The sequence below is a fragment of the Prunus avium genome, chromosome 4, assembly GCF_965620075.1.
Source record: "Prunus avium chromosome 4, drPruAviu1.hap1.1, whole genome shotgun sequence".
NCBI lineage: Eukaryota > Viridiplantae > Streptophyta > Magnoliopsida > Rosales > Rosaceae > Prunus > Prunus avium.
The window spans coordinates 31,396,940-31,421,126 of record NC_142287.1 but is presented as its reverse complement, the minus strand read 5'-3'; the positions used below and the strand labels follow the sequence as shown (position 1 = coordinate 31,421,126).

The following is a 24,187-nucleotide window of genomic DNA, read 5'->3' as shown; positions in this document are numbered from 1 at the left end:
CGTTGACCCCTACAAGGAAAATTTCTGGATCTGTCCCTAGAGATGAGTATCTAGAATTCTAGCTAGATATTTCAAACTCTAAATTAAATGGCTCAATGGTAATAGTAATAATATTCAATGTGGATGTCACTTGTCAAAGAATTGGTCCACTTGGAAAAGTGGCAACCATCTGATCATATGCCACTTGGCAACCATCTGATCATCTGATCATATGCCACTTGAAGTCAACGTAGTCTTGACGCTGAGGTTGTCAGTGACCCAAAAAATCCTTGAGGCGAAAATTCTACCATGCTCCAGGAGCATGGATGCGCCCAAATTTCAGCCATTTGATCAGTTTGTATCTATGGCTCTTAACAAACATTGAAATTGAATCCCACTAACTTGTACAACCGGTGCAGGAAGAAAGGGCAAAAACAAACCAAAAAAGCTGGCAGCCAACATGAGCTATATAAAAAAGACAAAAAGTATATATATATATATTATTTATTTCTCTTTTGAGTTGATTTAATGTATACGAATAGTAGGCTAGTTTTTTTTATTTATTTATTAATTTCTCTTTTGGGTTGATGTTTATGTATATGAAAACTTAAAGTAAGAATGTAATTAACTGAAAAAACAAATATAAATTAAAAGAAAATTACAATAAACAGAAATTTTTTAGTCAAACTCTAAATTAAACTGCTCAATAATAATAAGAATTAATAATATATACAAAACCTCTGAAGTCAATCAACGTAGTCTTCTGATTGTTATTGGAATCTACCTACCCCAAAAACATTTGTTAATTCAAATTTTGTGGTCAACGTAGTCTTCTGATTGTTGTTCTCTACTCTTTATGTTAGAACAAGTACTTTAGGAACCATTGGCAATTCAAATTCTGTGCCGTCGAAGAGCCAGCGCTTGTGTACAATAACATGATCGATTCGAGGAGGATGTTGAAGCAACCATGGCATCTTTCAGTGTCCGTTGCCTTCTTTTCCAGCCTATGCTTCTGGTTTCAGGTGTCCATGGCTCAAAATGCTACTACCGATCCATCTGAAGGTACATTAGCCATGCTTTCAAAAGTTGTACATATATATTTCTAAGCATCTTTTAAATACAGAGTGTATATATGTTGTTTTTTTCTTCCTTTTTGCTATTTCTGGACAGTCTAGTAACATAAGTACGTTATGTGATGTGTACACAACGATTGAATTGAGAGTGCAGTGAGCGCGTTGAACTCAATATTCGAGCAATGGGACACGCAAGCCGTGCCGGGGCTGTGGAATATCAGTGGAGATCCATGCAGTGGATCTGCCGTTAATGGAACCCCGTTTGAGGATCCAGCTAATAATCCATCCATCATTTGTGATTGTACTTATGAAAAAAATACTACCTGCCACATCACCCAACTGTATGTTACCCTCCTCTCTCTCTCCATACTCTTAGTCTTGTGTTGTTGACTGTAGCAACTCCATTAATTATGTGTTAGAAAACTAAGCATATCATGCCTGATTTATCAATTGTAATATTAAGTGCCTAACTGCTCAATCTTTTTTCTTTCCAGGAGAGTTTATGCTCTGAACAAACAAGGGGTGTTTCCACAAGAATTTGTGGCTTTAAGATATCTGACCTTTTTGTATGAAGTTTTTCCAACCCCTTCTCTGTTGTTTGGTTTATCACAGTTTACATTTTCATATAAAGACACAGGTTTTTTACCGTTCAAAATTGTCACAAATATTTTTTATACTTGGAGATGAATCGCTGGTCGTTTCATTTTGTTTCAATTCTTGTAGGAACATTGATCGGAATTATTTCACCGGTCCCCTACCAGCAGTCGTCGGCAATATGTCTGCGTTGATGATATTGTACGTAGTGAGAGAGCATTTATTTAAGTTTTGGTAGAAATTTTTTGTCTGTCAAATACAATTTCTATAATTGACTCTGGTTCTATTTTCCTTTATCTGTTTTGTAAGCTTTAAGGAACTACTTACTAATTATAATCTTTGAGGTAAGACTAGCTGCTTGGTGATTGGCTTTACTTTTTGTTTTTGGTCCTGAGATATAAGCTGGAATTGTATTTCTTACAAATCAATCAATTTTGTTGGTTTATTTCTTCTTCGAGGACATGAAACATAGATCTCCCAAGTGAGTATTACACCATACGGTAAAAGAAGCACATAGTACTATACAGAAAATTATTCTGTTTTTATCCTGAATTATAAACAGGTGCTAATATCTTTAATTGATATATTTCCATTCAGGTCAATTGCCCAAAATTCATTCTCTGGACCTATCCCCAAGGAGCTTGGAAACCTTAAGGACCTAACTATCCTGTAAGCAATGAAACATGACCAAACACAACTAAATTTTGTGTTTTACACAAATGAGAAATACTGTATTGAATTGAAACATGTTAGATATAGAGTCCCCTATCATTTCTGATTATAGCTTTTATTTAATTTTATACCTCTTCAACATGACTTGTTGCAGGTCCTTTGGAACAAATAATTTCTCTGGAACACTCCCTCCAGAACTTGGTAATTTAGTCAAGCTCGATCGCTTGTGAGTGCTTCATTGAACTCATCGAATATGAATCACATGTTGCAATGTGTTTTTAATTTTTCTCTAAGGAACATTTTGTTTGTCATTATCGATGAGCAAGGAATGCATATCCTATGAAATTGGTAGTAATCAATTTATGATTTTCGCAGTTACATGGATAGCTGTGGACTCAGTGGTGAAATTCCTTCAACATTTGCTAAGCTCATCAATCTGCAACTCTTGTAAGTTTTTTGTTTATTCAATACATTGAGATTGCTATTCTGGGATGAGCTTACTATGAGTCAACTTTTTGAATTTTAGCTGGGCATCAAACAATCCTTTCTCAGGAAAGATACCTGCTTTCATTGGGAATTGGACAAAACTAACTCATTTGTAAGTAAGGAAAACTTTTAATTTTCTGCAGTTTATGAAAGCAGACCTGCATGGCTGAGAGATGGGTCTTTTATTCACAAGCATCTCAAATGTTTTTGTAGGGGATTTCAAGGGAACGCTTTTGAAGGCCCAATACCAGCCAGTTTTTCTCAACTGACTTCATTGAACAATCTGTAAGGGCAAATGCTTCATACGTTTTACTCTCTCTCTCTCTCTCTCTCTCTCTCTCTCTCTCTCACTATACTAGCATCACTTATTTTTGTGTATGATAATGCAGGCGAATCAGTGATATATATAATGTGAGCTCCTCTCTTGATTTTATAAGAAATTTGAAGAGCTTGACTCATTTGTAAGTTAACGTTCTCATCCCTTCAAATATCGTGATATAACTTCTTTTTTCCTTCTAAAATTTGCAATCTTACTCATTTACTTGCGCACTAAATTTTTTGGTGGTGGAACAGAGTTCTACGGAATGCATTAATCAATGGTAGCATTCCTTCTGATATTGGAGAATATCAAGATTTACAGATGTTGTACGTTCCAGCAGATATATAAGTTCAAATCCCAAAAATCCCAATTAATTTTCTTTCATTCTAATTGCTTTCTAACCTTATCATTCATGTTGCAGGGATCTGGGTTTCAACAATTTAACAGGCGAACTCCCAAGTTCTTTGTTCAGCATGAGTTCCCTTACATACTTGTAATAAGCCTTGCCTTCTCTATTACATTTTTCTGTACTCATGCCATTGGATTTCCTGCTCAGAAACTTAGTCATTCATCTGACCTTTTTCTTGTTTCTTTATTCTTTTTTCCTTCTTTTTGTGGGTGCCTTATGTTATAAATGAAATGGCCAGGTTTCTTGGAAACAATAGCCTGTCTGGACCTCTTCCAGGCGAAAAGAACTATGAACTTCAGACTATGTAAGTCCTCATGTCATAGAAGTATGTTGCATAGAATGTACTGGCAATGAAACAAGTACTCTGTGTGCGTCTGTGTGCATATGGGTGTATCTGTGTACGTGAGATAAAATCTCAATCAGGGCCTCATCCATTGATGAAAACATTCTAATCATTTTTCTTATTCAAATTATTTTGGACTTTCATGCATTTTGTGCCCTCTCATTCTGTATTGTTATGTGCAGTGATTTGTCTTACAACTATTTATCAGGAAGCCTTCCCCAATGGGTAACCACAATATTGCAACTGTATGTCTCCTTTTTATCTTTCACCTTCATGGTTACAGTTTAAATCACCAGAATTGGTTTGGGCAAAACATATCACCAGGATTTGTTCTTACAGTGCTTCTTTCCTCGAATATTGTGCGTATATATAGTACCCATATGAATGAAATTCAATAAAGGCTTAATATCACAAAATGTTCCTAAGGTTTACGAAACTATCAGATTGCATCCTTAATGTTTTTTTGTGTCATTCGTGGTCTTCAAGGTTAATATGTGTGCACACAAATAATGTGTGTGGCAATTTGAAGTGATGGATTTGAAGTACTACTATGTTTAGATATTGAACATGAAATCTTTATTTAATAAAGATGTATAGCTTCATATGTTGATTGATTAATGATTTTATGCAGGAACTTAGTGGTCAACAACTTCACATTTGGCAGTTCAAACATAACGTGAGTTGAAGTTTCTCTTACCCTTAGTTAGACAGACAATACTATCACTACTAACTATTACACTTCTTCAGTTTAATGGATTCTTCCACTACATTTTTCCATCTGGATAAATAATAATCGTTCTCTGTGTTTGCAGTAGTCTTCCTGGATTGAATTGCCTCCAGAGGAATTTTCCATGCAATACCCCTCGATGTAATCTTCTTTTGTTTCACTAGCCATTTATTAATGCATTATCATGTTACAGGAATAGGCATTGCTTCTATAACTATGTAAGCATATCTGGTTATAAATATGTGATTCAGAAACATCAGTATGAGTCTTGTCTTGAGTTTGAAGTTTTTATCACTAATCATAGCTTGTGCTACTATATTCAATTTTTCAGATGCAAACTTCTCAATCAAGTGCGGAGGACCACAAATGAGAGGAATTGATGGCATATTGTATGAAGCTGATCAAGACTCGGCTCTTGGCCTAGCAAAATTTTATGTAACCAGTGCACAGAACTGGGCTGTTAGCAATGTGGGTTTGTTTTCTAACCGAAACAATCCATCATTTGTGGAAACCACCCGTACGGAAGTCACCGGTACAGATGTGACCCCAGAGCTTTTCCAGACTTCAAGAGTGTCCCCAGGTTCATTGCGATACTATGGCCTGGGTCTTCAGAATGGACCTTATACTGTAACATTGCAATTTGCAGAAACGGTTTTTGCTAGCCGCGCTAACCAAACTTGGGAAAGTCTAGGAAGGCGTGTATTTGATATCTATATTCAAGTAAGGCTGCTAATAAACTATTTGAAGTAAAGGCAACCTCGTTAGACAGAATTATTTAACTATCTCTTCATTTGCTTCCTAGGGGAACCTCATAAGGAAGGACTTCGACATATCGAAGGAGGCAGGTGGGGTTAACAGAGCAATTAAGAGACCCTTCAAGGTTAATGTGACAGAGAATTACCTAGATATTCATCTGTTCTGGGCTGGTAAGGGAACATGTTGCATACCTGAAGAGGGTGATTACGGCCCGCTAATATCGGCTGTCCATGCTGCTTCAGGTATATAATATAATGTTAAATTGTGAAGATTTCCTATGAATGGTTTAAATGTATCTTTCTGCTGCTAAATTATTGATACTGAACAATTATTCTATTTCATTGGTCAGATTCTGGGCTTCCACCAACTACTCCAGGAAAGAAGAGCTGGACTGGGTTGATAGTTGGTATTGCAGTCCCTGTTGGGGTTGTGAGCTTGCTATTATTATTTGCAGTTCTATATATGAGGAGAAAAAAATCAGAAAAAGATGACGATGAAGGTAAAAGAGCATATTATTAGTGGTTAATTCTGCATGCGGATTTAGGTTCTTTCTAGTGTTGATAAGCATGAAGCCTTTGAAAGATATTCTTATGTGTTGTGACATTAACAAAAATTTTATAGTAGCATGTATTGTTTCGAAATATAAACGTATGTCATTCTTTCTTTTGAATATGCAGATCTTCTAGGATTAGGCCCCCGACCAAATACTTTCAGTTATGCTGAGCTGAGAGCTGCAACAGAAGATTTTAATCCTTCAAATAAGCTAGGAGAGGGAGGATATGGACCTGTTTATAAGGTGAAATCTATTTTACATCAATATCTGCTACTTTAAAGTAATGACTTTGACTTCTTACAAAAAGAAATTGAGAGAGAAGCAAAACAGATTCTTTTTACTTCACTTTCATGTCACTGAATTGTATTTCTGTTTATAGGGTACACTATCTGATGGGAGGGTAGTGGCTGTGAAGCAACTTTCAGTAGCATCTCACCAAGGGAAGAGTCAATTTGTAACCGAGATTGCTACAGTATCTGCAGTCCAACATCGCAATCTAGTGAAATTGTATGGATGCTGCATCGAAGGAACCCAGCGCATTTTGGTTTATGAGTATCTTGAAAACAGGAGCCTTGATCAGGCACTTTTTGGTAGGTTTTTTAGAAACAGAATACTCTGCAGTTTCAAGGACTCTAAAAGTTCATCCAAGTTTTTTACACAACCATTTTGTTATAACTTTTCTCTGCTGAGGAGTGAAGTTTAAAAAAACCAAAATAGTAATATTCGAATCATATGAAATTAAAAACTTGCACATTCTTTTGCTACTTTGCCTATTTTGCATAAAAACAGAATACTCTGCAGTATAAAGTACTCTAGGTTACATCCAATTTCTTTTTATTTTTCTCTTCTACTTGTTATTAGTTGTTAACATGCACTGGTTCTTCTCCATGTAATGTTTCAGGAAGAAATGACTTGCACCTTGATTGGCCTACCCGCTTCAATATATTGTTGGGAACAGCAAGAGGACTTGCTTACCTTCATGAGGAGTCAAGGCCCAGGATTGTACATCGAGATGTCAAAGCCAGTAATATTTTGCTTGATGCAGAACTCTCCCCAAAAATATCAGATTTTGGATTGGCAAAGCTTTATGATGACGAAAAAACCCACATTAGCACCCGGGTTGCAGGGACAATGTAAGCCTCCGTTTAAGTTATACATTGTTAATCGTGACAAGGGTGTAATCCAAACAACATTTTTAGTAACCATTTCATGATCTTGTAGAGGTTATTTGGCGCCGGAGTATGCAATGCGTGGACATCTGACAGAAAAGGCTGATGTTTTCAGTTTCGGGGTTGTTGCTTTGGAGATCATCAGCGGGAGACCAAATTCTGACAACTTGTTGGATCCTGAGAAGATTTATCTTCTTGAATGGGTAGGGAAACTTAGCCTAGCTACTTTTATTTTAGCATTGCTGTGAAAACTTCGTTATTTTTTTCCTTTTTGACCATGCCATGATGTTTGTTTTCAGGCATGGACTCTACATGAAAACGACCAGAGTCTGTGGCTGGTGGATCCGAGATTGACAGAGTTTGATGAAAATGACGCAACTAGATTGATAAAAGCAGCTCTCCTCTGCACTCAGGCTTCACCAATGATGAGGCCATCGATGTCACGTGTGGTGGCAATGCTTTCTGGAGATATTGAAGCAAGCACTGTTATGTCAAAGCCAAGTTATTTGACAGATTGGCATTTCAAAGATGTAACCACAACCGCCATTAGCTTTTTGCTGGATGATGATACGCCATCAACTGAGAGCATTGTTGTCCACAAGTAGCATTAGATGAACTGATGCTTGGATGCTTGGATGAAATGCTTAAAGGCTTTTATAATACAAAAAATCCAACGTTAACTTACGTAGAGTAGTGGAATCTCTGACCAAAAAACAACCTAGACCAGTGAAATGGGGCTAGCTTTCCAATATTTGCTTTTGGGTTAGAGTTCCAACTTTCAATGCCATATTTTTCTTTTTATATTGTGGAGTTCCACGCGCGCACCCCAGTCTTTGTCCAACAAGTGTGCTGCGACAAACTAAATAATAATAAATAAATAAACAATATTAAAAAAATCAATCTCCATTTTTTTCTCTCTCCTCCGCCCTTTCTTTGAAATATTCAGACAAAAGGTCTGGGAAATTAAAGAGAAAACGATCTTTCTCTCGGAATTTCTCAGCCTACCCAACCCATAACCAATATTTTTTTTTTCCCTTTTCTGCTTGGAAAAATAAACCATTTTCTTTGAAACATGATCAACTTACAAACTGTTGCAGAGACATTTTAGCGAGAGAGAGAGGGAGAAACTGGAATCGGGAAAAGAAAAACAATGAAAAGGTATCAAATTATAATATCGTAACACATTTTCGGTGGGTTAAGGAATTTCGGGAACTTACCAATCCCCAAACCCATTTTTGGTCAAGATTCCAAATCACTATACCCACTCATTTTGAATCCAAAATTTGACGAATGAAACAGTAGTTGTTTCAAGCGAAAATCGCATCACCACCACCAAACCCGGGGTGTTGGGGAGGAGAGAGGGAGAGAGAGAGAGAGAAAGAGATATATATATATATATATATATATATATATATATATATATATAAAACACAGAACAGAGATAGAAGGAGGTGGTGTAGGTGGAGGAGAGAAAGATCGGGGTGGGGGAGCTCCGTCGGGGAGAGGGCCTGGATAAGTTGGTGCGGCTGAGAAGGTTATTTATTTATGATTTTACTTTTTTTTTCATTTTAAATATTTTAAAGGAAAAGAGTTTTTTTATTAATATTTTTGTCCTTAGAAGTCCTTATAAGTCATTTTACAAATGGGTGAATAGTACCAACCTTTACCTCCCCTTACTTGTGCAAATGGGTGGAAATATTTTTAGCACCCAAACTACTTTATATTGCAAATTTCAGACCAACTGCTAGATTTAAGTCAATTTAATCCAAATTGCTATTAAAAATCAGACATGAAGCGCACGTGTAACCTAATTTGAGGGCAATTTGGTCATTCTAACCTTTTCCCTCTCGAAACCCATCGTCCCCCTTTCCCTGAAAACTTGAAAAGCAAACTAGAAAAAGAAAATGAAGTTTGCAGCCCACCTCGAGAAAATATGCAGAGAAATCAAGTTCCCCATTTGGTAACTCTATCTGTACCAAAATACTCCAACTATTTGTGATTTGTGATTATTTTGTATATCAAAACCAGCTATGCTTGGTTGATGTGATAATGGAAGAAAACTAATCCCCAATTAAACAAAACAAAGTGTACTTTTGTGCCCTTTGATTTATGATTGTTTTTGCTTTATGAAAAATGTAAAACACCCATCTCAGTAATACCAAATTGTTTTTTAAAATCTAAAAAGGACCCGCTTAGCGCTAGGCGCCATCTGTCAAAACAATAAAGCCGGGCGGCTATACTAGGAAAAAAACCAAATCTAGCCGCTTGGTTATACTATTTTTTAAAATAATTAAAAAGAAAAACCCAGTAAAGCCGAGCGGCTATACCATTTAAAATATTTTTTAAAATCTAGTATAGCCGCACGGCTATACTATTTAAAAAAAAGGTAAAATCATATAGGCTCCAACTTGTGAAAATCAGTATAGCCGGGCGGCTGTACTATTTTTGGAAAAAAATAAAAGAACCAGGTATAACAGCTCGGCGATACTATATATATATATATATATATATATATATATATATATATATATATATATAGGGAAGAACGGGTATAGCAGCCCGGCGATGCTATTTTAAAAAAATTAGGGAAAAAAAACCGATTATAGCCGGTCGGTTGTACCGTTTATAAATAAATAATAATAATTAAAAACCGATGTGATATTGCTCTTGCTTTTTCTTGAGTTTGAATCGTGGTTGCCCATTTTTCTCAAGTTGATTAATAGAAGGAAGATGCTCAAATTACTCAATCGTGGTTGCCCATTTTTCAATCTTATTTGCATTTCACTTCAACCGATTATAGCCAAGTAAGCTGCTCCTGCTAAAAAGCCATAAAAGGCTGTCAAAGTTACTACTGTGATGGATACTAAGAATGTAAGTTATTAATAAACTAGTTTATGGGATTTTTGGTGCTTAAATTTTCCAGAAATGTTGATTGTCCAACTTATCATTTATTTAACAGACACCAAATTCCTGTTTAATGGAATAAAGGTATATCCAAGTCACACAAACTACTCCAGGATAGAACTTAATACATAAAAGAATAATCTTTGGAAGATGGTGTATTATTATTGAGCATGGATTAAGACATGAAACTGTGATATCTGAAAATCAGTCTAGTGGTTTACTAGAATGATCAGTTAACTAATTGGGCAGTTATATGGTTCAAAGTTTTTTTTTTTTTGGTTGTCATTTTATAATGATTTTGCAATGTAGTTCCTAGTTAAAAATCCTGGTAGGTTTTAGAAAATGGAGGTATCTCTCTGCGAGTAATTGCCTGAACTTTAATAGATACCGAATTTGATTCATCTGATCTTTTTCTTCATGTGTAAAATCAGGGTTATGCACCTGCATTTTAGGAACAAAGTCTAATTGTGGCAGTCTTTGTGATATGCAACTGTCAAATGAGAAGAACAGTCGTGATGATGAGTTTGGGCATGAAAGTAATGGTTAGGGTGAAGAGGCTGAAGCCAGACAGGCCAAGATGACGATTCATATGTTTCAAATGACAAATATAATGGATACAATTACGATGATGAATGCAATTATGATGAGGAATGCGATTTTGAAGAATTGACTTAAATAATCAACTTTTTTTTTCTTTCTTGATTTAGATTATTTTTTCATGAACCAGCTGTATCATGTTATGATCTAAAGGTTAAGCAATCAAATCTTCTGGTTTTTTAACAACTTTTTCGAATTGGAATCGGTCTGAGGAGAGATGCTATTGAGCATTGTTTGCATGTGAAACTCTTTGAACTATAACCATGAGCAAAATTTGTAAATTGGAACACTGAATTGTTGGTTTAAAGTTGTTCACAGTTTATTGAGTGTAGGGAGAAGCACCAGTTTGACAACAATGTTTCCCCTGTTTTCTTCTTCCTAAATTCAACATTTACAACACCAACAGGTTTCTCAATATTCTATACAAGTCTAAGGAAAATTTCAATTGATCATTGATTTGCATCTCAAACTGTGAATTTATATAATTCAGTCAAAAGAAATTTTATTCAATGTTGAAAAATCTTTACATAGAACACAAACTGAATTGTGTCTTGGGTCTTGGTTCCAGCTTCCAAGCTGTTCAGAGTTTGCTAGCGAGAGCAAGATACTTGGTATGACGGCCCTGAGCTATAATTTTGCCTGTCTTCTTCTTCCTTAACTCAACACTGACAACACCAACAGCCTTCCCAACTCGTAAAGCCTTGGCCTCAACCTCAACTTCCTCACCAGGGTAAGCAGAATCCAAGTATGAAACGTTGATCTCCACTGAAACTACAGTGGGAGTTCCGACGGTGAGGATTGCAGCTGACCCTATCAAATCCACAAGGGTTGCTGTGGCTCCACCATGCATAAAATTGCCTCCATTCAGCAAACGAGGGGGTACTTTGAAGGAGCAAACAATACGACCAGGTTCAAGGAGATCGACTTGAATGCCTTTCATGATAAAGGGCTCAAAGAACCTCTCTGGCAGCCCATCCATGGTGATTGCCATTTCACCTTCTTTCTCCAAGAACTTCTTCACTGACTCCATGCTTGTTTCCTCATTTCCTTCTTTCTTCATTTCAATTATTGCAATCAATTGAATATTAATCTACAAAAAGACTTTGTCTGTCTCAGTCTCAACATAAAATAACAATTCTTGATAATAAAAAATATTATGCAACTCAGAGGAAGAAAAAAAGAATCATACAAGGGCCAAGTTAAAAACTTTAACCTTATGTTTTCATTTACACACACACACACACACACACACACACACACACTAAGGTTCTAATCTGGATAGAGAAGTCAAACCAAACCAGCTTCTTAGTCAATATTTGCATTGTGGTTTCATATCATTTTCATTTTCCTCCTAAATTTCTCCAAAATCAACCAGAGCTCTGAGCTCTGAGCACTGAGAACCCTAACATTACATCCATAAAGAAAAAAGAGAACTTTGTTTGCATACAAGCAGATCAAGTCAGATTCAAAACACATTCAAGATCAGGAAAAAGGCCAAGCTGACCCAGAATCCAAAATCTAATCACAAATTTCCCAAATAATTCCCGAGAAACACCTAAATTGCGCAGTTTATACAAAACCCCAAATCTTATCACAAATTCCTCTCTGAAAACAAAACCCAGATCATCAATTCCATTAAATTTCAGAAAAGGAAACATAAATCAGGGGGGGAGAGCTGAATCATACAAATAGATAGAAAGAGCTCTGAATGATTAACAAATAGCTAAGAGAGAGATCAGAACCTCAGGGCAGTGAGCTATGTCCTTCTCTGACTTGGTGTTGCCTTAGAAATGCGAGAAGATAATAAAAGAAGGTTTCTTTCAACAGTATATTTTTGGTACTTATAATTTTGACTAAATTTCGTTTTAATCCTTGTAGTTTCAAATATAGCAAAAGCAATCTCATTCCTATGGTTTATATGGCAATTGAATCCATCTCTTTTTTTCTTTTTTCATAAACATGAAAATCAATCATTACAATAGGGACTATGATGGACACTACTACAAACTAACCAACCATGAATTTTTTTTTTTAAACAAATAATATTCTAAATTATTCTAATATACAAAGATGAATCGAGTTTATAGAGATAAGCACACTACATTAGTTTATAGGCCTAACTCAGTACACACTAACATGGAATTATTGAATCAAACATCATTGAGAAAAAATCCCTCATCACAAGAAAAATGTGAATTTCCAAGTCTTTGAGGTTACGTGACACCTCTAAACTTTTATAGTAGCATGTATTGTTTCGAAATTTAAACGTATGTCATACTTTCTTTTGAATATGCAGATCTTCTAGGATTAGGCCCCCGACCAAATACTTTCAGTTATGCTGAGTTGAGAGCTGCAACAGAAGATTTTAATCCTTCAAATAAGCTAGGAGAGGGAGGATATGGACCTGTTTATAAGGTGAAATCTATTTTACATCAATATCTGCTACTTTAAAGTAATGACTTTGACTTCTTACAAAAAGAAATTGAGAGAGAAGCAAAATAGATTCTTTTTACTTCACTTTCATGTCACTGAATTGTATTTCTGTTTATAGGGTACAGTATCTGATGGGAGGGTAGTGGCTGTGAAGCAACTTTCAGTAGCATCTCACCAAGGGAAGAGTCAATTTGTAACCGAGATTGCTACAATATCTGCAGTCCAACATCGCAATCTAGTGAAATTGTATGGATGCTGCATTGAAGGAACCCAGCGCATTTTGGTTTATGAGTATCTTGAAAACAGGAGCCTTGATCAGGCACTTTTTGGTAGGTTTTTTTAGAAATAGAATACTCTGCAGTTTCAAGGACTCTAAAAGTTCATCCAAGTTTTTTACGCAACCACTTTGTTATAATTTTTCTCTGCTGAGGAGTGAAGTTTAAAGAAACCAAAAGAGTAATATTCATATGAAATTAAAAACCTGCACATTCTTTTGCTACTCTGCCTTTTATTTTGCAAAAAAACAGAATACTCTGCAGTTTAAAGTACTCTAAGGTTACATCCAATTTGTTTTTCTTTTTCTCTTCTACTTGTTATTAGTTGTTAACATGCATTGGTTCTTCTCCATGTAATGTTTTAGGAAGAAATGACTTGCACCTTGACTGGCCTACCCGCTTCAATATATTGTTGGGAACAGCAAGAGGACTTGCTTACCTTCATGAGGAGTCAAGGCCCAGGATTGTACATCGAGATGTCAAAGCCAGTAATATTTTGCTCGATGCAGAACTCTCCCCAAAAATATCAGATTTTGGATTGGCAAAGCTTTATGATGACGAAAAAACCCACATTAGCACCCGCGTTGCAGGGACAATGTAAGCCCTCGTTTAAGTTATACATAGTTAATCGTGACTAGGGTGTAATCCAAGCAACATTTTTAGTAACCATTTCATGATCTTTTAGAGGTTATTTGGCGCCAGAGTATGCAATGCGCGGACATCTGACAGAAAAGGCTGATGTATTTGGTTACGGGGTTGTTGCTTTGGAGATCCTCAGCGGGAGGCCAAACTCAGCCAACAACTTGGATCGTGAAAAGATTTATCTTCTTGAATGGGTAGGACAATATGCCTAGCAGCTACTTTTATTTTAGCATTGTTGTGAAAACTTCTTTACTTTTTTCCTTTTTAACCATGCCATGCACATGATGTTTGTATTCAGGCATGGACTCTACATGAAAACGACCAGAGTTTGGGGCTGGTGGATCCGAGATTGACAGAGTTTGATGAAAATGAAGCAACTAGATTGATAAAAACAGCTCTCCTCTGCACTCAGGCATCACCAATGATGAGGCCATCAATGTCACGCATAGTGGCAATGCTCTCTGGAGATATTGAAGTAAGCACTGTTATTTCAAAGCCAAGTTATTTGACAGATTGGGATTTCAAAGATGTAACCACAAGTAGCTTTTTGATGGATAATGATACCCCATCAACTGAGAGCAATGTTCTTCTCAACCGTCAGCCTGAATGGAGCACAACTGGTGCTAGCCCCGGGATTGACCTTTCGCCATCTCCAGTAAATGTCACTGAATCAATGCTCACTGGCATTATAGGAGAAGGCAGGTGAGAACTAAGAAGATTCCATTGTCTTGCCCTTGCTGTCAATATGTGACTTTTACTGCTAAAACTTTCCTACATGTTGTACTTGTCTTTGGGTCTTTCTCTGCCTCTAGTTTTTAGCAATGGTGATGCATATATAAAATAAGATACAATTCTATAGGTATCTGGTTGCCTTCATCTTCATTGAATAATAATACATGTTCTATAGATTTTCTTTTAATTAAGAAAAAGAAATGGATGTTCCTTTTTCTTTTTGATAGCACAGTAAATTTTAAATAAAGAAACAACTTTACATAAGCGCTTATAAGCAAAAGTCTCGCAAATTCAGAGACTTTAATAGCTAAATAGTAAATTTCAGCGTATGTGAGCGACTGTGAAACTGTTTGATTAATAAAATGTCACAACGAACTCAAATTGATCCACAAGCAACTCAGCACCAAAGCAAATCTCAGCAACAGAAAAATATGGAAAAAGGGTTTTCTAAATCAAGAAACGTCAATGATTCATCATGTAGGCTTTAGCGTACTAAACATGTGACATAGACTGGTTGGTGGGTTCCAGAAAAAACATACGAAAAAATAAACATGAGTATTTGAGAGTGGTTCGATATTCAAAATATCTCGTTGTTTGGAAAGGAAGAATTCAGTTTCAAGCTTCTCATGGAGTATATTCAAGATACCTCTTTGTTTGGAAAGGAAGAATTCAGTTTCAAGTTTCTCATGGAGTCTTCATTGATAACAGTTTAGACTCGAGGACGAGTCTCTTCCAACCTGGGGAGTTTTTTCAATTTCAAGTTTCTCGTGGAGTCTTCGTTGATAACAATTTAGACTCGAGGACGAGTCTCTTCCAACCTGGGAGTTTGTTGCAGGAGCATCTAAGAAGCTCTCTAAAATTACGTAGGCCCGTCAGTCAATTGGGCTAGGGTTCCTGTTTGAGAGTGCTTCTGGAAAGGCCAAAAGCGCTTTCTGATAACTAAAAGCATTTTTGACAATGTTTGGCAAAAAAGTTCAGATGCGCTTATGGGTCATAGAAGCGCTTATTGGATAAGCACATGCTATGTGTTTCTTCAAGAAGCATTCCCAAGTGCTTTTCCACAAAGCACTTTAATTTTTTTTTTATGAAAATTCAAGATTTTTATAATAAAAACACTTTTGTTAGAAGCGCTTATAAGCAGAAGTACTTCCTAGATGAGGAGTCCCAAACGAGCATGAAGTCTTTCTTTTCTTTTCCTTGGAAGCATATTCCTAGGGGGTGCATTTTTGCTCACCATTTTAACCAAAGGTGTATCTTCACCACTCTTTTCAACATTTGACATGTGTCCCTTGACATAACCATAGTTGCATAAATACAAATAAAAAGTTAACTATAATTATGTCAAGGGACACGTGTCAAGTGTTGAGAAGGGTGGTGAGGGTACACCTTTGGTTAAAGTGGGGAGCAAAAATATACCCATTCCTAGGTGTACCTGCCAGATCACATGAGGCAGTCCAGGCCCAACAAAATGTGGGCGAAAAGACGCAATTGCCTCAGCTCAGGTTTATGGGGTGCCTACTCCTCCACCAGGAGTTAATAATTCTCTGCCTTCGTCTCCTCCACCACATCCCTTCAAGCATGACAACTCTGCCAATGTTTAAGCCTCTTCCTCCTTAGCTTCTTCATATGTTTTCTGTTCTTGTTCAGATCAGAGAGCAAAAGAGAGTGTGTGGTTATTTTTTCCTTTTTTTTTTTTTTTTTATATGTGTTTTGTGTGAATTTTGAACTGTGTTAGGGAGAAAAGCCCAATTGGGCATGTGGGTTGGTGTATATTTGTTGTAACCTGAATCAATAACTGATGAAATACAAATTTATTTATTTATTCAGATTGTTTTTCTGAACTCTTGATTTTCTTTTCTAATTCGAAAATTGGCAGACTTAATGCAATAAACAAAAAACAGGGGAGAGGGGTAACAGAGCAGAGGATTTTTTTCCAACATTGACAAGTGATTCAGCATTGTCGTTGATAACAAAATAACCAAAAACAAGTTTACATATAACTAGAGAAGATATCAAAATGCCAAGCCGCTTTCATTTTTATAAAGAAAACTCAATCAGACACCTTACAGTCAGTCGAAGATAGCCAAAGTTTGATAGCCTTGGCCAGAGATGCCTAATTCCATGACCTGGTCGGGGTCAAGTTGGCCGTCATTGTCCAAGAAGCACTTGAGCATAGCCTCCGAGAAGCCACCCAACAACATCACCCTTGGCTCTTCAGTACGCCATGGCGCATACCCCACACTGATGAGATTCCAAATCACCAAGTGCGGCACGGCATACCCCTTCTCCATAAGCTTCCTCTGGATTTCCTCATAATCGCCCCCGCAAGGCTTCCAGCAGCCGTCGTTGAACTGTTTAAAGAAGGTGAACACAAACACTTTTTACTTCCCTTTCATATCACTGCATTGTATTTCTGTTTATAGGGTACACTATCTGATGGGAGGGTAGTGTTTGTGCCTGATAAATCACGGCCATGAGCTGGCCGAAGGAGCCCTTTCTCTCGGCCCTGGCACTCGTTTGCAGAGGCTGAAACGCAGCGTTTCGCCAGGGTATTTCGCCTTCCTAAAATAAAAGAAGGAAATGCTAAGGCATGATCATCTCGGCCTCAAGCGTAGGCCGAGGCCGAGGCCGAACAAAATTGCGGCCAAGACATTAAAGGCAAATCATCACATGACAGCAGGGTCCCAGGCTTCATTTAATAAAGTAGTGCCTGTTTAATGCAGCAAACCCATTGGCCACAAAGTAGCATTTAATGCATGAGGGAAGGTGGGAAGTGACTGAAGTCAAGATTTGGTGATGAAGATCAGAATGATTAGACGTGGACATTCTCACAAGAATTCTGACAGCTTGAGATGTTGGTTCACCAGCTATCCAGGCCATAAATGCGTCTCCACGGCCAGAGGTTCAGAACCCACAATCGAGAGCGGCGGCCGAGATTCACCGGGATTTCTGGAGTCTCACCACCATACTTCACGATCCCAAATGTTGATTGGACTGCCCACTTGCGCTAATCAGACTCCACTATGCGTAAATTCAGCATCGATTACTCATCCAGGGACTCTTCCTATAAATCCAAGACTCGGGCTACATTCAAAGGGTTCAACACCAAAACAAGCCTCCCACGGAGCAACTTATTTTTTCCTGTAATGCACTTTCAATATCTTTACTTGCTTTCCTAGGAGTAGCGTTAGATTGTAAGCAGAATCCATTCATCAATATATCATACGACCCTTGATTTTCAAGGCGCCGGAGCACCATCCTTGTTGTTCGTTCACTCACCCCATATATCACACGACCGTCGCTCCCTGAGCAGCGCGCTGGAGCACCGCCCAAAATCCACCACCAACACCATCACTCGACGGCCTTGTAGTTCAGGCCGTGAACCTAACAGCCGAGACCAGTTCCTCTCTCGGCTACAATCGTTTGGCTAGGAAGACAGATCAAACGGGCGCACCACTTATCCATCCAACACTCATCAACACATCAACGCACGGTAAACCGTTCTGGCACGCCCGCGCACAACCGCACCACACCCAAAAGCAGGAAACCCCGTGTTAACGCACATCCCCTCGGCCCGGAACTCCAGGCCGTGAGATTTGCGCGGCAGACAGGTAGTGGCTGTGAAGCAACTTTCAGTAGCATCTCACAAAGAGAAGAGTCAATTTGTAACCGAGATTGCTATGATATTTGCAGTCCAACATCGCAATCTAGTGAAATTGTATGGATGCTGCATCGAAGGAACCCAGCGCATTTTGGTTTATGAGTATCTTGAAAACAAGAGCCTTGATCAGACACTTTTTGGTAGGTTTTATAGAAACAGAATACTCTGCAGTTTCAAAGACTCTAAAAGTTCATCCAAGTTTTTTACGCAACCATTTTGTTATAACTATTCTCTGCTGAGGAGTGAAGTTTAAAAAAACCAAAATAGTAATATTCGAATCATATGAAAATAAAAACTTGCACATTCTTTTGCTACTTTGCCTTTTATTTTGCATAAAAACAGAATACTCTGCAGTTTAAAGTGTCAAACATAGAGAAGATTAAGTAGATAAAGTGGAGAATGTAGAGAGAATTAGAGCTGCAACATAATTTCTGATTTCAACTAGTTAGCTTGTTTCTATTTCTTATCATACATTTATACAAGTAATATCCTACAACAATACAAAAGTCCTCCATGAAACATTCCATGAAACAAGGACTACATACTTCAAGGAAAGTACTTCATAAAACAAGGAAAGAAAGTCTTCCTTGAAACAAGTGTGCCATGAGACAAGGAGTGTCTTGTGTTTTGTCTTGTGTTCCACAAGATGACAAGATGACAACTACATATGCTAACAGCTAACACTCCCTCTCAAGTTGGTGTATAGATGTCGTCGATGCCCAACTTGACCAGTGAATTGTGGAATACTTTGCTAGAAACTGCCTTGGTTAATACGTTTGCCAACTGATCCTCTGATTTGACAAAGGGACATTGAATTTCTTTAGCCTCAAGTTTCTGTTTAATGAAGTGTCTATCCACTTCAACATGTTGGTGCGATCATGTTGAACTGGATTATGTGCAATAGATATTGCAGCCTTGTTGTCGCAATACAAATTCGTCACAGATGTAAGGGCATATCCTATCTCGGTAAGCAATCTTTTTAACCAAAGGAGTTCACAAATTTCTTTGGTCATACCTCTAAATTCGGCTTCTGCACTAGATAAGGCAACTACATTCTGTTTCTTGCTTCTCCAAGTCACCAAGTTACCTCCCACAAATGTGAAGTAACCTGATGTAGATCTTCTATCTGTGATATTCCCTGCCCAATCTGCATCGGTATAGCCACTGATATTTAAATGACCGTTTTTGGAAAACATAAGTCCTTTCCCAGGTGTCGACTTTAAATATTTAAGAATTCGAATAACATCATCCATATGGTCTTCACTTGGACAATGCATAAATTGACTAACAACACTTACAGCATATGTGATGTCGAGTCGGGTATGTGACAAGTAGATCAATTGTCCTACTAATCTTTGATATCTTTCTTTGTTAGTGGGTACTTGATTAGGATACTCTCCAAGATGGTGATTCTGGACGATTGGGGTGTCCACGGGTTTGCAATCTAGCATTCCTGTTTCTACCAATAAATCTAGAAATACTTTCTTTGGGAGAGAAATATGCCTTGTTTCGATCGAGCAACTTCAATGCCCAAGAAGTACTTGAGTCCACCAAGGTTCTTCATTTCAAACTCTTTTGCCAAACAGTCTTGTAGTTGAGAGATTTCCTGCTTATCATTCCCAGTAATAATCATATCATCAACATAGATTATTAGAGCCGTTACCTTTCCTTTATGGTGTTTTAAGAACAGATTATGATCGGAGTTACTCTGTTTAAAACCATAATTCTTCATTGCCAAGGTAAATCACCCGAACCATACCCGAGGAGACTGCTTCAATCCGTACAATGCCTTTCGTAACCTGCACACCACATTAGCATGAGTAGATGTAGCATACCCAGGTGGAATATCCATGTATACTTCTTCTGTGAGTTCTCCATATAAAAAGGCATTCTTCACATCAAGATTTGCTGCAATGGACAATAGTACTCTAACGGTGTTAAGTTTTGTTACAGGGGCAAAGGTTTCTGCACAGTCGATACCATAAGTCTGTGTGTATCCTTTTGCCACAAGTCTTGCTTTGTACCGTTCAATGGACCCATCGGCATTGTGTTTCACAGTGAACACTCATCTGCATCCGACAGTCTTCTTCCCTGGAGGTAATTTTTCCGATGTCCATGTCTGATTTTTCTCCAGAGCCTTCATCTCTTATTCTATTGCTAGAACCCATTTCGGATCCTTCAATGCTTCAGTCACTTTGGTTAGAATGTGAATAGCAGATAACTGATTTATAAAACTCTTGAGAGGTTCTGACAATTCTTCAGTAGACACATAGTTTGCAATTAGATACTTTGGTGCTTTGCCAGTATCCAGAGAATATCGAGTTGGTGGTTTTCCCCGATTATGTCTAACAGGTAATTGGTATCTAACAGAGTCATCAACTAAATTAGTAGATGTAGTAGAAGCACTTACCTCAGGATTATTCGCAGGAAATTAACCAGTGGGCACTATGGAGTGAGGGGGGTCTTCGTCACAATCATCGATGTATCTGGAAAAAATGTCGTGCTCACTGCTTCGAGGCGACCAGTCGGTGGGGTCTTCCCGACCTGTTGTTTTTGGACAAATTGTATCGCATGGCTTACTGCTTCGAGGCGACCGGTCGCTAGGGTCTTCACGATTGGTCGTTTCTGGACAGATTGGATCGCGTGGCTCACTGTTTCGAGGTGACTAGTCGTTGGGGTCTATGCGACTGGTCGTTTTGCTCCAGTCTTGAATTTCCAGATTTTCGAGAGAGTTCCAACTCTGCACTTCTCTCTGTATCTCCCCCTGAAAAGGTGAGTTGGACATCGGGTCCTGGAAGAACAACCTGGAGTCCATAAAAGTGACATCCAAGGTGACAGAGATACGACGAGTAGGGGATGATAACACCAATATCCCTTCTAATGAGCTACAAATCCCATAAAAACACATCGAAGCGCACAGGGATCAAGTTTGCTACGTTGATTTTTATGGAGATGAACGAACGCCACACAATCAAAGATTCGTGGTGGAAGCATCGAAACTGATGGCTGTCTGCCGCGCAAATCTCACGGCCTGGAGTTCCGGGCCGAGGGGATGTGCGTTGACACGCGGTTTCCTACTTTTGGGTGCGGTGCGGTTGTGCGCGGGCGTGCCAGCACGGTCTACCGTGCGTCGAGTTGGTTGATGTGTATGGGAATGGTTAAGTGGTGCGCCTATTTGACCTCGTCTTCTAATCAAACGATTGTAGCCGAGAGAGGAACTAGTCTCGGCTGTTAGGTTCACGGCCTGAACTACAAGGCCGTTGAGTGATGGTGTTGGTGGTGGGTTTTGGGCGATGCTCCGGCGTGCTGCTCAGGGAGCGACGGTCGTATGATATATGGGGTGAGTGAACGAACAACAAGGATGCTGCTCCGGCGCCTTGAAAATCATGGGTCGTATGATATATTGATGGATGAATTTTCCTTACAGTCTAACACTACTCCTAGGAAAGCAAGTAAAGATATTGAAAGTGCATTACATGAAAAAATAAGTTGCTCCGTGGGAGGCTTTGGTTTGGTGTTTGAACCCTTTGAATGTAGCTTGAGCCTTGTATTTATAGGAAGAGTTCTTGGAGGAGTAATCGAGGCTGAAAATCTGCATGGTGGAGCCTGATTAGAGCAAGTGGGTAGTCCAATCGACATTTGGGATCGTGAAGTATGGTGGTGTGACCCCTTAAATCCTGGTGAATCTCGGCCGCCGCCTTGATCGTGGGTTCTGAGCTTCTGGCCGTGGAGACGCATTTATTGCTCTGATAGCTAGTGACCTAATATCTCAAGCTGCCAGAATTCTTGTGAGAATGTCTACGTCTAATCACTCTGATCCTCATCACCAAATCCTGACTTCAATCACTTCCCACTTTCCCTCATGCATTAAATGCTTATTTGTGGCCAGTGGGTTTGCTGCATTAAACAGGCACTACTTCATTAAATGAAGCATGGGACCCTGTTGTCACGTGATGATTCGCATTTAATGCCTTTGGCCATAATTTTGCCCGGCCTCGGCCTCGGCCTGCACTCGTGGCCGAGATGATGATGCCTTAGCATTTTTCTTTTGTCTTCAGGAAGGCAAAGCACCCTGTTGAAATGCTGCGTTCTAGTTTTATGAGCAAGTGCCAGGGCCGAGAAAAGGGGCTCCTTCGGCCAGCTCATGGCCGTGATTTATTAGGCACAAACAATGGCAGGGGCCCATAATTGGCAAGCGTTTGGAGCGAAGTCCGGAAGTCCAAGACCCACGAAGGCATACGATTGAGAAGATAAATTGTCGTGATGATGGCATCATCCTAGTGGTTGTGGGGAACATGAGCCCCAATCAGTAGTGTTCAAGTTGTTTCAAGGAGATGTCGGTTTTTCTGTTGTGGTGTTTGAGGACAAATCGTCTCATGAATCATGCCGTGCATCTGGAAGTATGTTTGAAAGTCATGGTTGACATATTCGCCCCCATTGTCAGAGCGGAGAACTCAGATCTTGGTAGAGAATTTAGTTTCAATATGTTTGTGGAAAGACTGAAACATAGTAAATACTTCATTTTTACTCTTCATCAAGTACAACCATGTCATCCGAGTACAATTATCCACAACCGTCACAAACCACCGGAAGCTAGAATGAGAATTTATAGGTGAGGGCCCCCAAACATCAGAGTGAATTAACTTAAACGAAGTAGTACTCTTACTTGAACTGAACGGGTAGGGCACACGGTGACTTTTAGCCAAAATGCAAGTGTCACATTTGAAGTCGGAGTCCTTAAAATATGATAATAAATCTGGTAAAATATGCTTCATATATCCAAAGGATGGATGCCCCAACCAGACTTGCCTTTGTTTGATATCATAGGTATGTGTCACATTGTGAACCATGCCTATACTGAGATCCTCCACATAATATAGCCCCTCTCTCATAGTACCACGACCAATTATCTCCTTAGTGTGAATATCTTGAAGTAAACAAAAACTCGAGTAGATTAGTACACAACAATTCAATTGTTCAGTAATCTGACTAACTGACATTAGCTTATTTGATAGAGATGGAACAAGTAAAGTATTAGATAATGAAATAGAGGGGGAGAGAGCCACAGTGCCAACCCCTGTCACAAGAGAAGTAACTCCATTGGCATTAGCAATACTAGTTCGTCTGGGTTGGCTAGTACGTAGAAAATCATCAGGATCAAATGTCATCTAATCGATTGCACCGGAATCAATTATCCAGCCTGTTGAATTTCTATCATCCGAAGTATGAAATACATAGCCAGAGTCACTACTTGCAGCTTCACATCTTTTTTGATCTTTTTCATATCGTGTAGTGTTAGTTCGGGGTCGAGGTCTGGATCATCGGGGTCGGTTGGTCGGGTCGGCGGCAACACCTCGTCCAAGTGAGGCTAGTTGGTTGGGTCGGTGTCGTCAATGCTTCTAGGTAGGTAGGTTGAGAAGGGTTGGTGGTGCTATTTCCAGCAGGGGAAAAAACATCTTCCCCCACGGAGGTAGCAAAGATTCAGAACAAGAGTCAGCAATTACAAGATCGCTACTCTGATACCATGTCAAACATAGAGAAGATTAAGTAGAGAAAGTGGAGAATGTAGAGAGAATGAGAGCTGCAACATATTTTCTGATTTCAACTAGTTAACTTGTTTCTATTTCTTATCATACATTTATACAAGTAATATCCTACAATAATACAAAAGTCCTCCATGAAACATTCCATGAAACAAGGACTACATACTTCAAGGAAAGTACTTCATAAAACAAGGAAAGAAAGTCTTCCTTGAAACTAGTGTGCCATGAGACAAGGAGTGTCTTATGTTTTGTCTTATGTTCCACATGATGACAAGATGACAACTACATATGCTAACAGCTAACATAAAGTACTCTAGGTT

The 24,187-nt window shown here is 38.6% G+C and overlaps 1 protein-coding gene and 1 pseudogene across 10 annotated transcripts; one reads left to right on the top strand and one right to left on the bottom strand.

Moving 5' to 3' along the window:
- The first annotated feature begins 817 nt into the window (after window positions 1-817).
- Window positions 818-14,880, top strand: LOC110746332 (putative LRR receptor-like serine/threonine-protein kinase At1g56140). Of its 9 annotated transcripts, none has more exons than XM_088251417.1 (24): window positions 818-1,041; window positions 1,207-1,393; window positions 1,547-1,618; window positions 1,776-1,847; window positions 2,244-2,315; window positions 2,473-2,544; window positions 2,694-2,765; window positions 2,845-2,916; window positions 3,018-3,089; window positions 3,194-3,265; window positions 3,378-3,449; window positions 3,545-3,616; window positions 3,771-3,836; window positions 4,058-4,120; window positions 4,507-4,551; window positions 4,688-4,743; window positions 4,934-5,322; window positions 5,405-5,600; window positions 5,708-5,857; window positions 6,036-6,154; window positions 6,291-6,501; window positions 6,813-7,044; window positions 13,975-14,125; window positions 14,230-14,880. In XM_088251417.1, the coding sequence occupies exons 1-24, from the start codon at window positions 915-917 to the stop codon at window positions 14,635-14,637; spliced, it is 3,120 nt and encodes a 1,039-aa protein (XP_088107543.1). In that variant the 5' UTR covers window positions 818-914; the 3' UTR covers window positions 14,638-14,880. The 9 variants fall into 9 exon arrangements, with proteins under 9 accessions (XP_088107543.1, XP_088107542.1, XP_088107545.1 ...); XM_088251416.1 differs by lacking the exons at window positions 6,036-6,154; window positions 6,291-6,501; window positions 6,813-7,044 and adding exons at window positions 12,878-12,996; window positions 13,133-13,343; window positions 13,655-13,886 and having other exon boundaries at window positions 819-1,041; XM_088251419.1 differs by having other exon boundaries at window positions 820-1,041; window positions 4,691-4,743.
- Window positions 11,012-12,475, bottom strand: LOC110762256 (uncharacterized; annotated as a pseudogene). Its single transcript, XR_015835052.1, has 2 exons — window positions 12,324-12,475; window positions 11,012-11,671 (listed from the first exon to the last, which is right to left on the bottom strand). The product of XR_015835052.1 is annotated as an uncharacterized LOC110762256 (transcript).
- Window positions 14,881-24,187: the final 9,307 nt, after the last annotated feature.

Bases quoted from the DNA above. Each gene is read 5' to 3' on its own strand.
- LOC110746332 (XM_088251417.1), top strand. From the start codon at position 915: ATGATCGATTCGAGGAGGATGTTGAAGCAACCATGGCATCTTTCAGTG. The intron at 1,394-1,546 runs GTATGTTACCCT...TTTTCTTTCCAG, and splicing joins ACCTGCCACATCACCCAACT to GAGAGTTTATGCTCTGAACA. The intron at 6,502-6,812 runs GTAGGTTTTTTA...GTAATGTTTCAG, and splicing joins CCTTGATCAGGCACTTTTTG to GAAGAAATGACTTGCACCTT.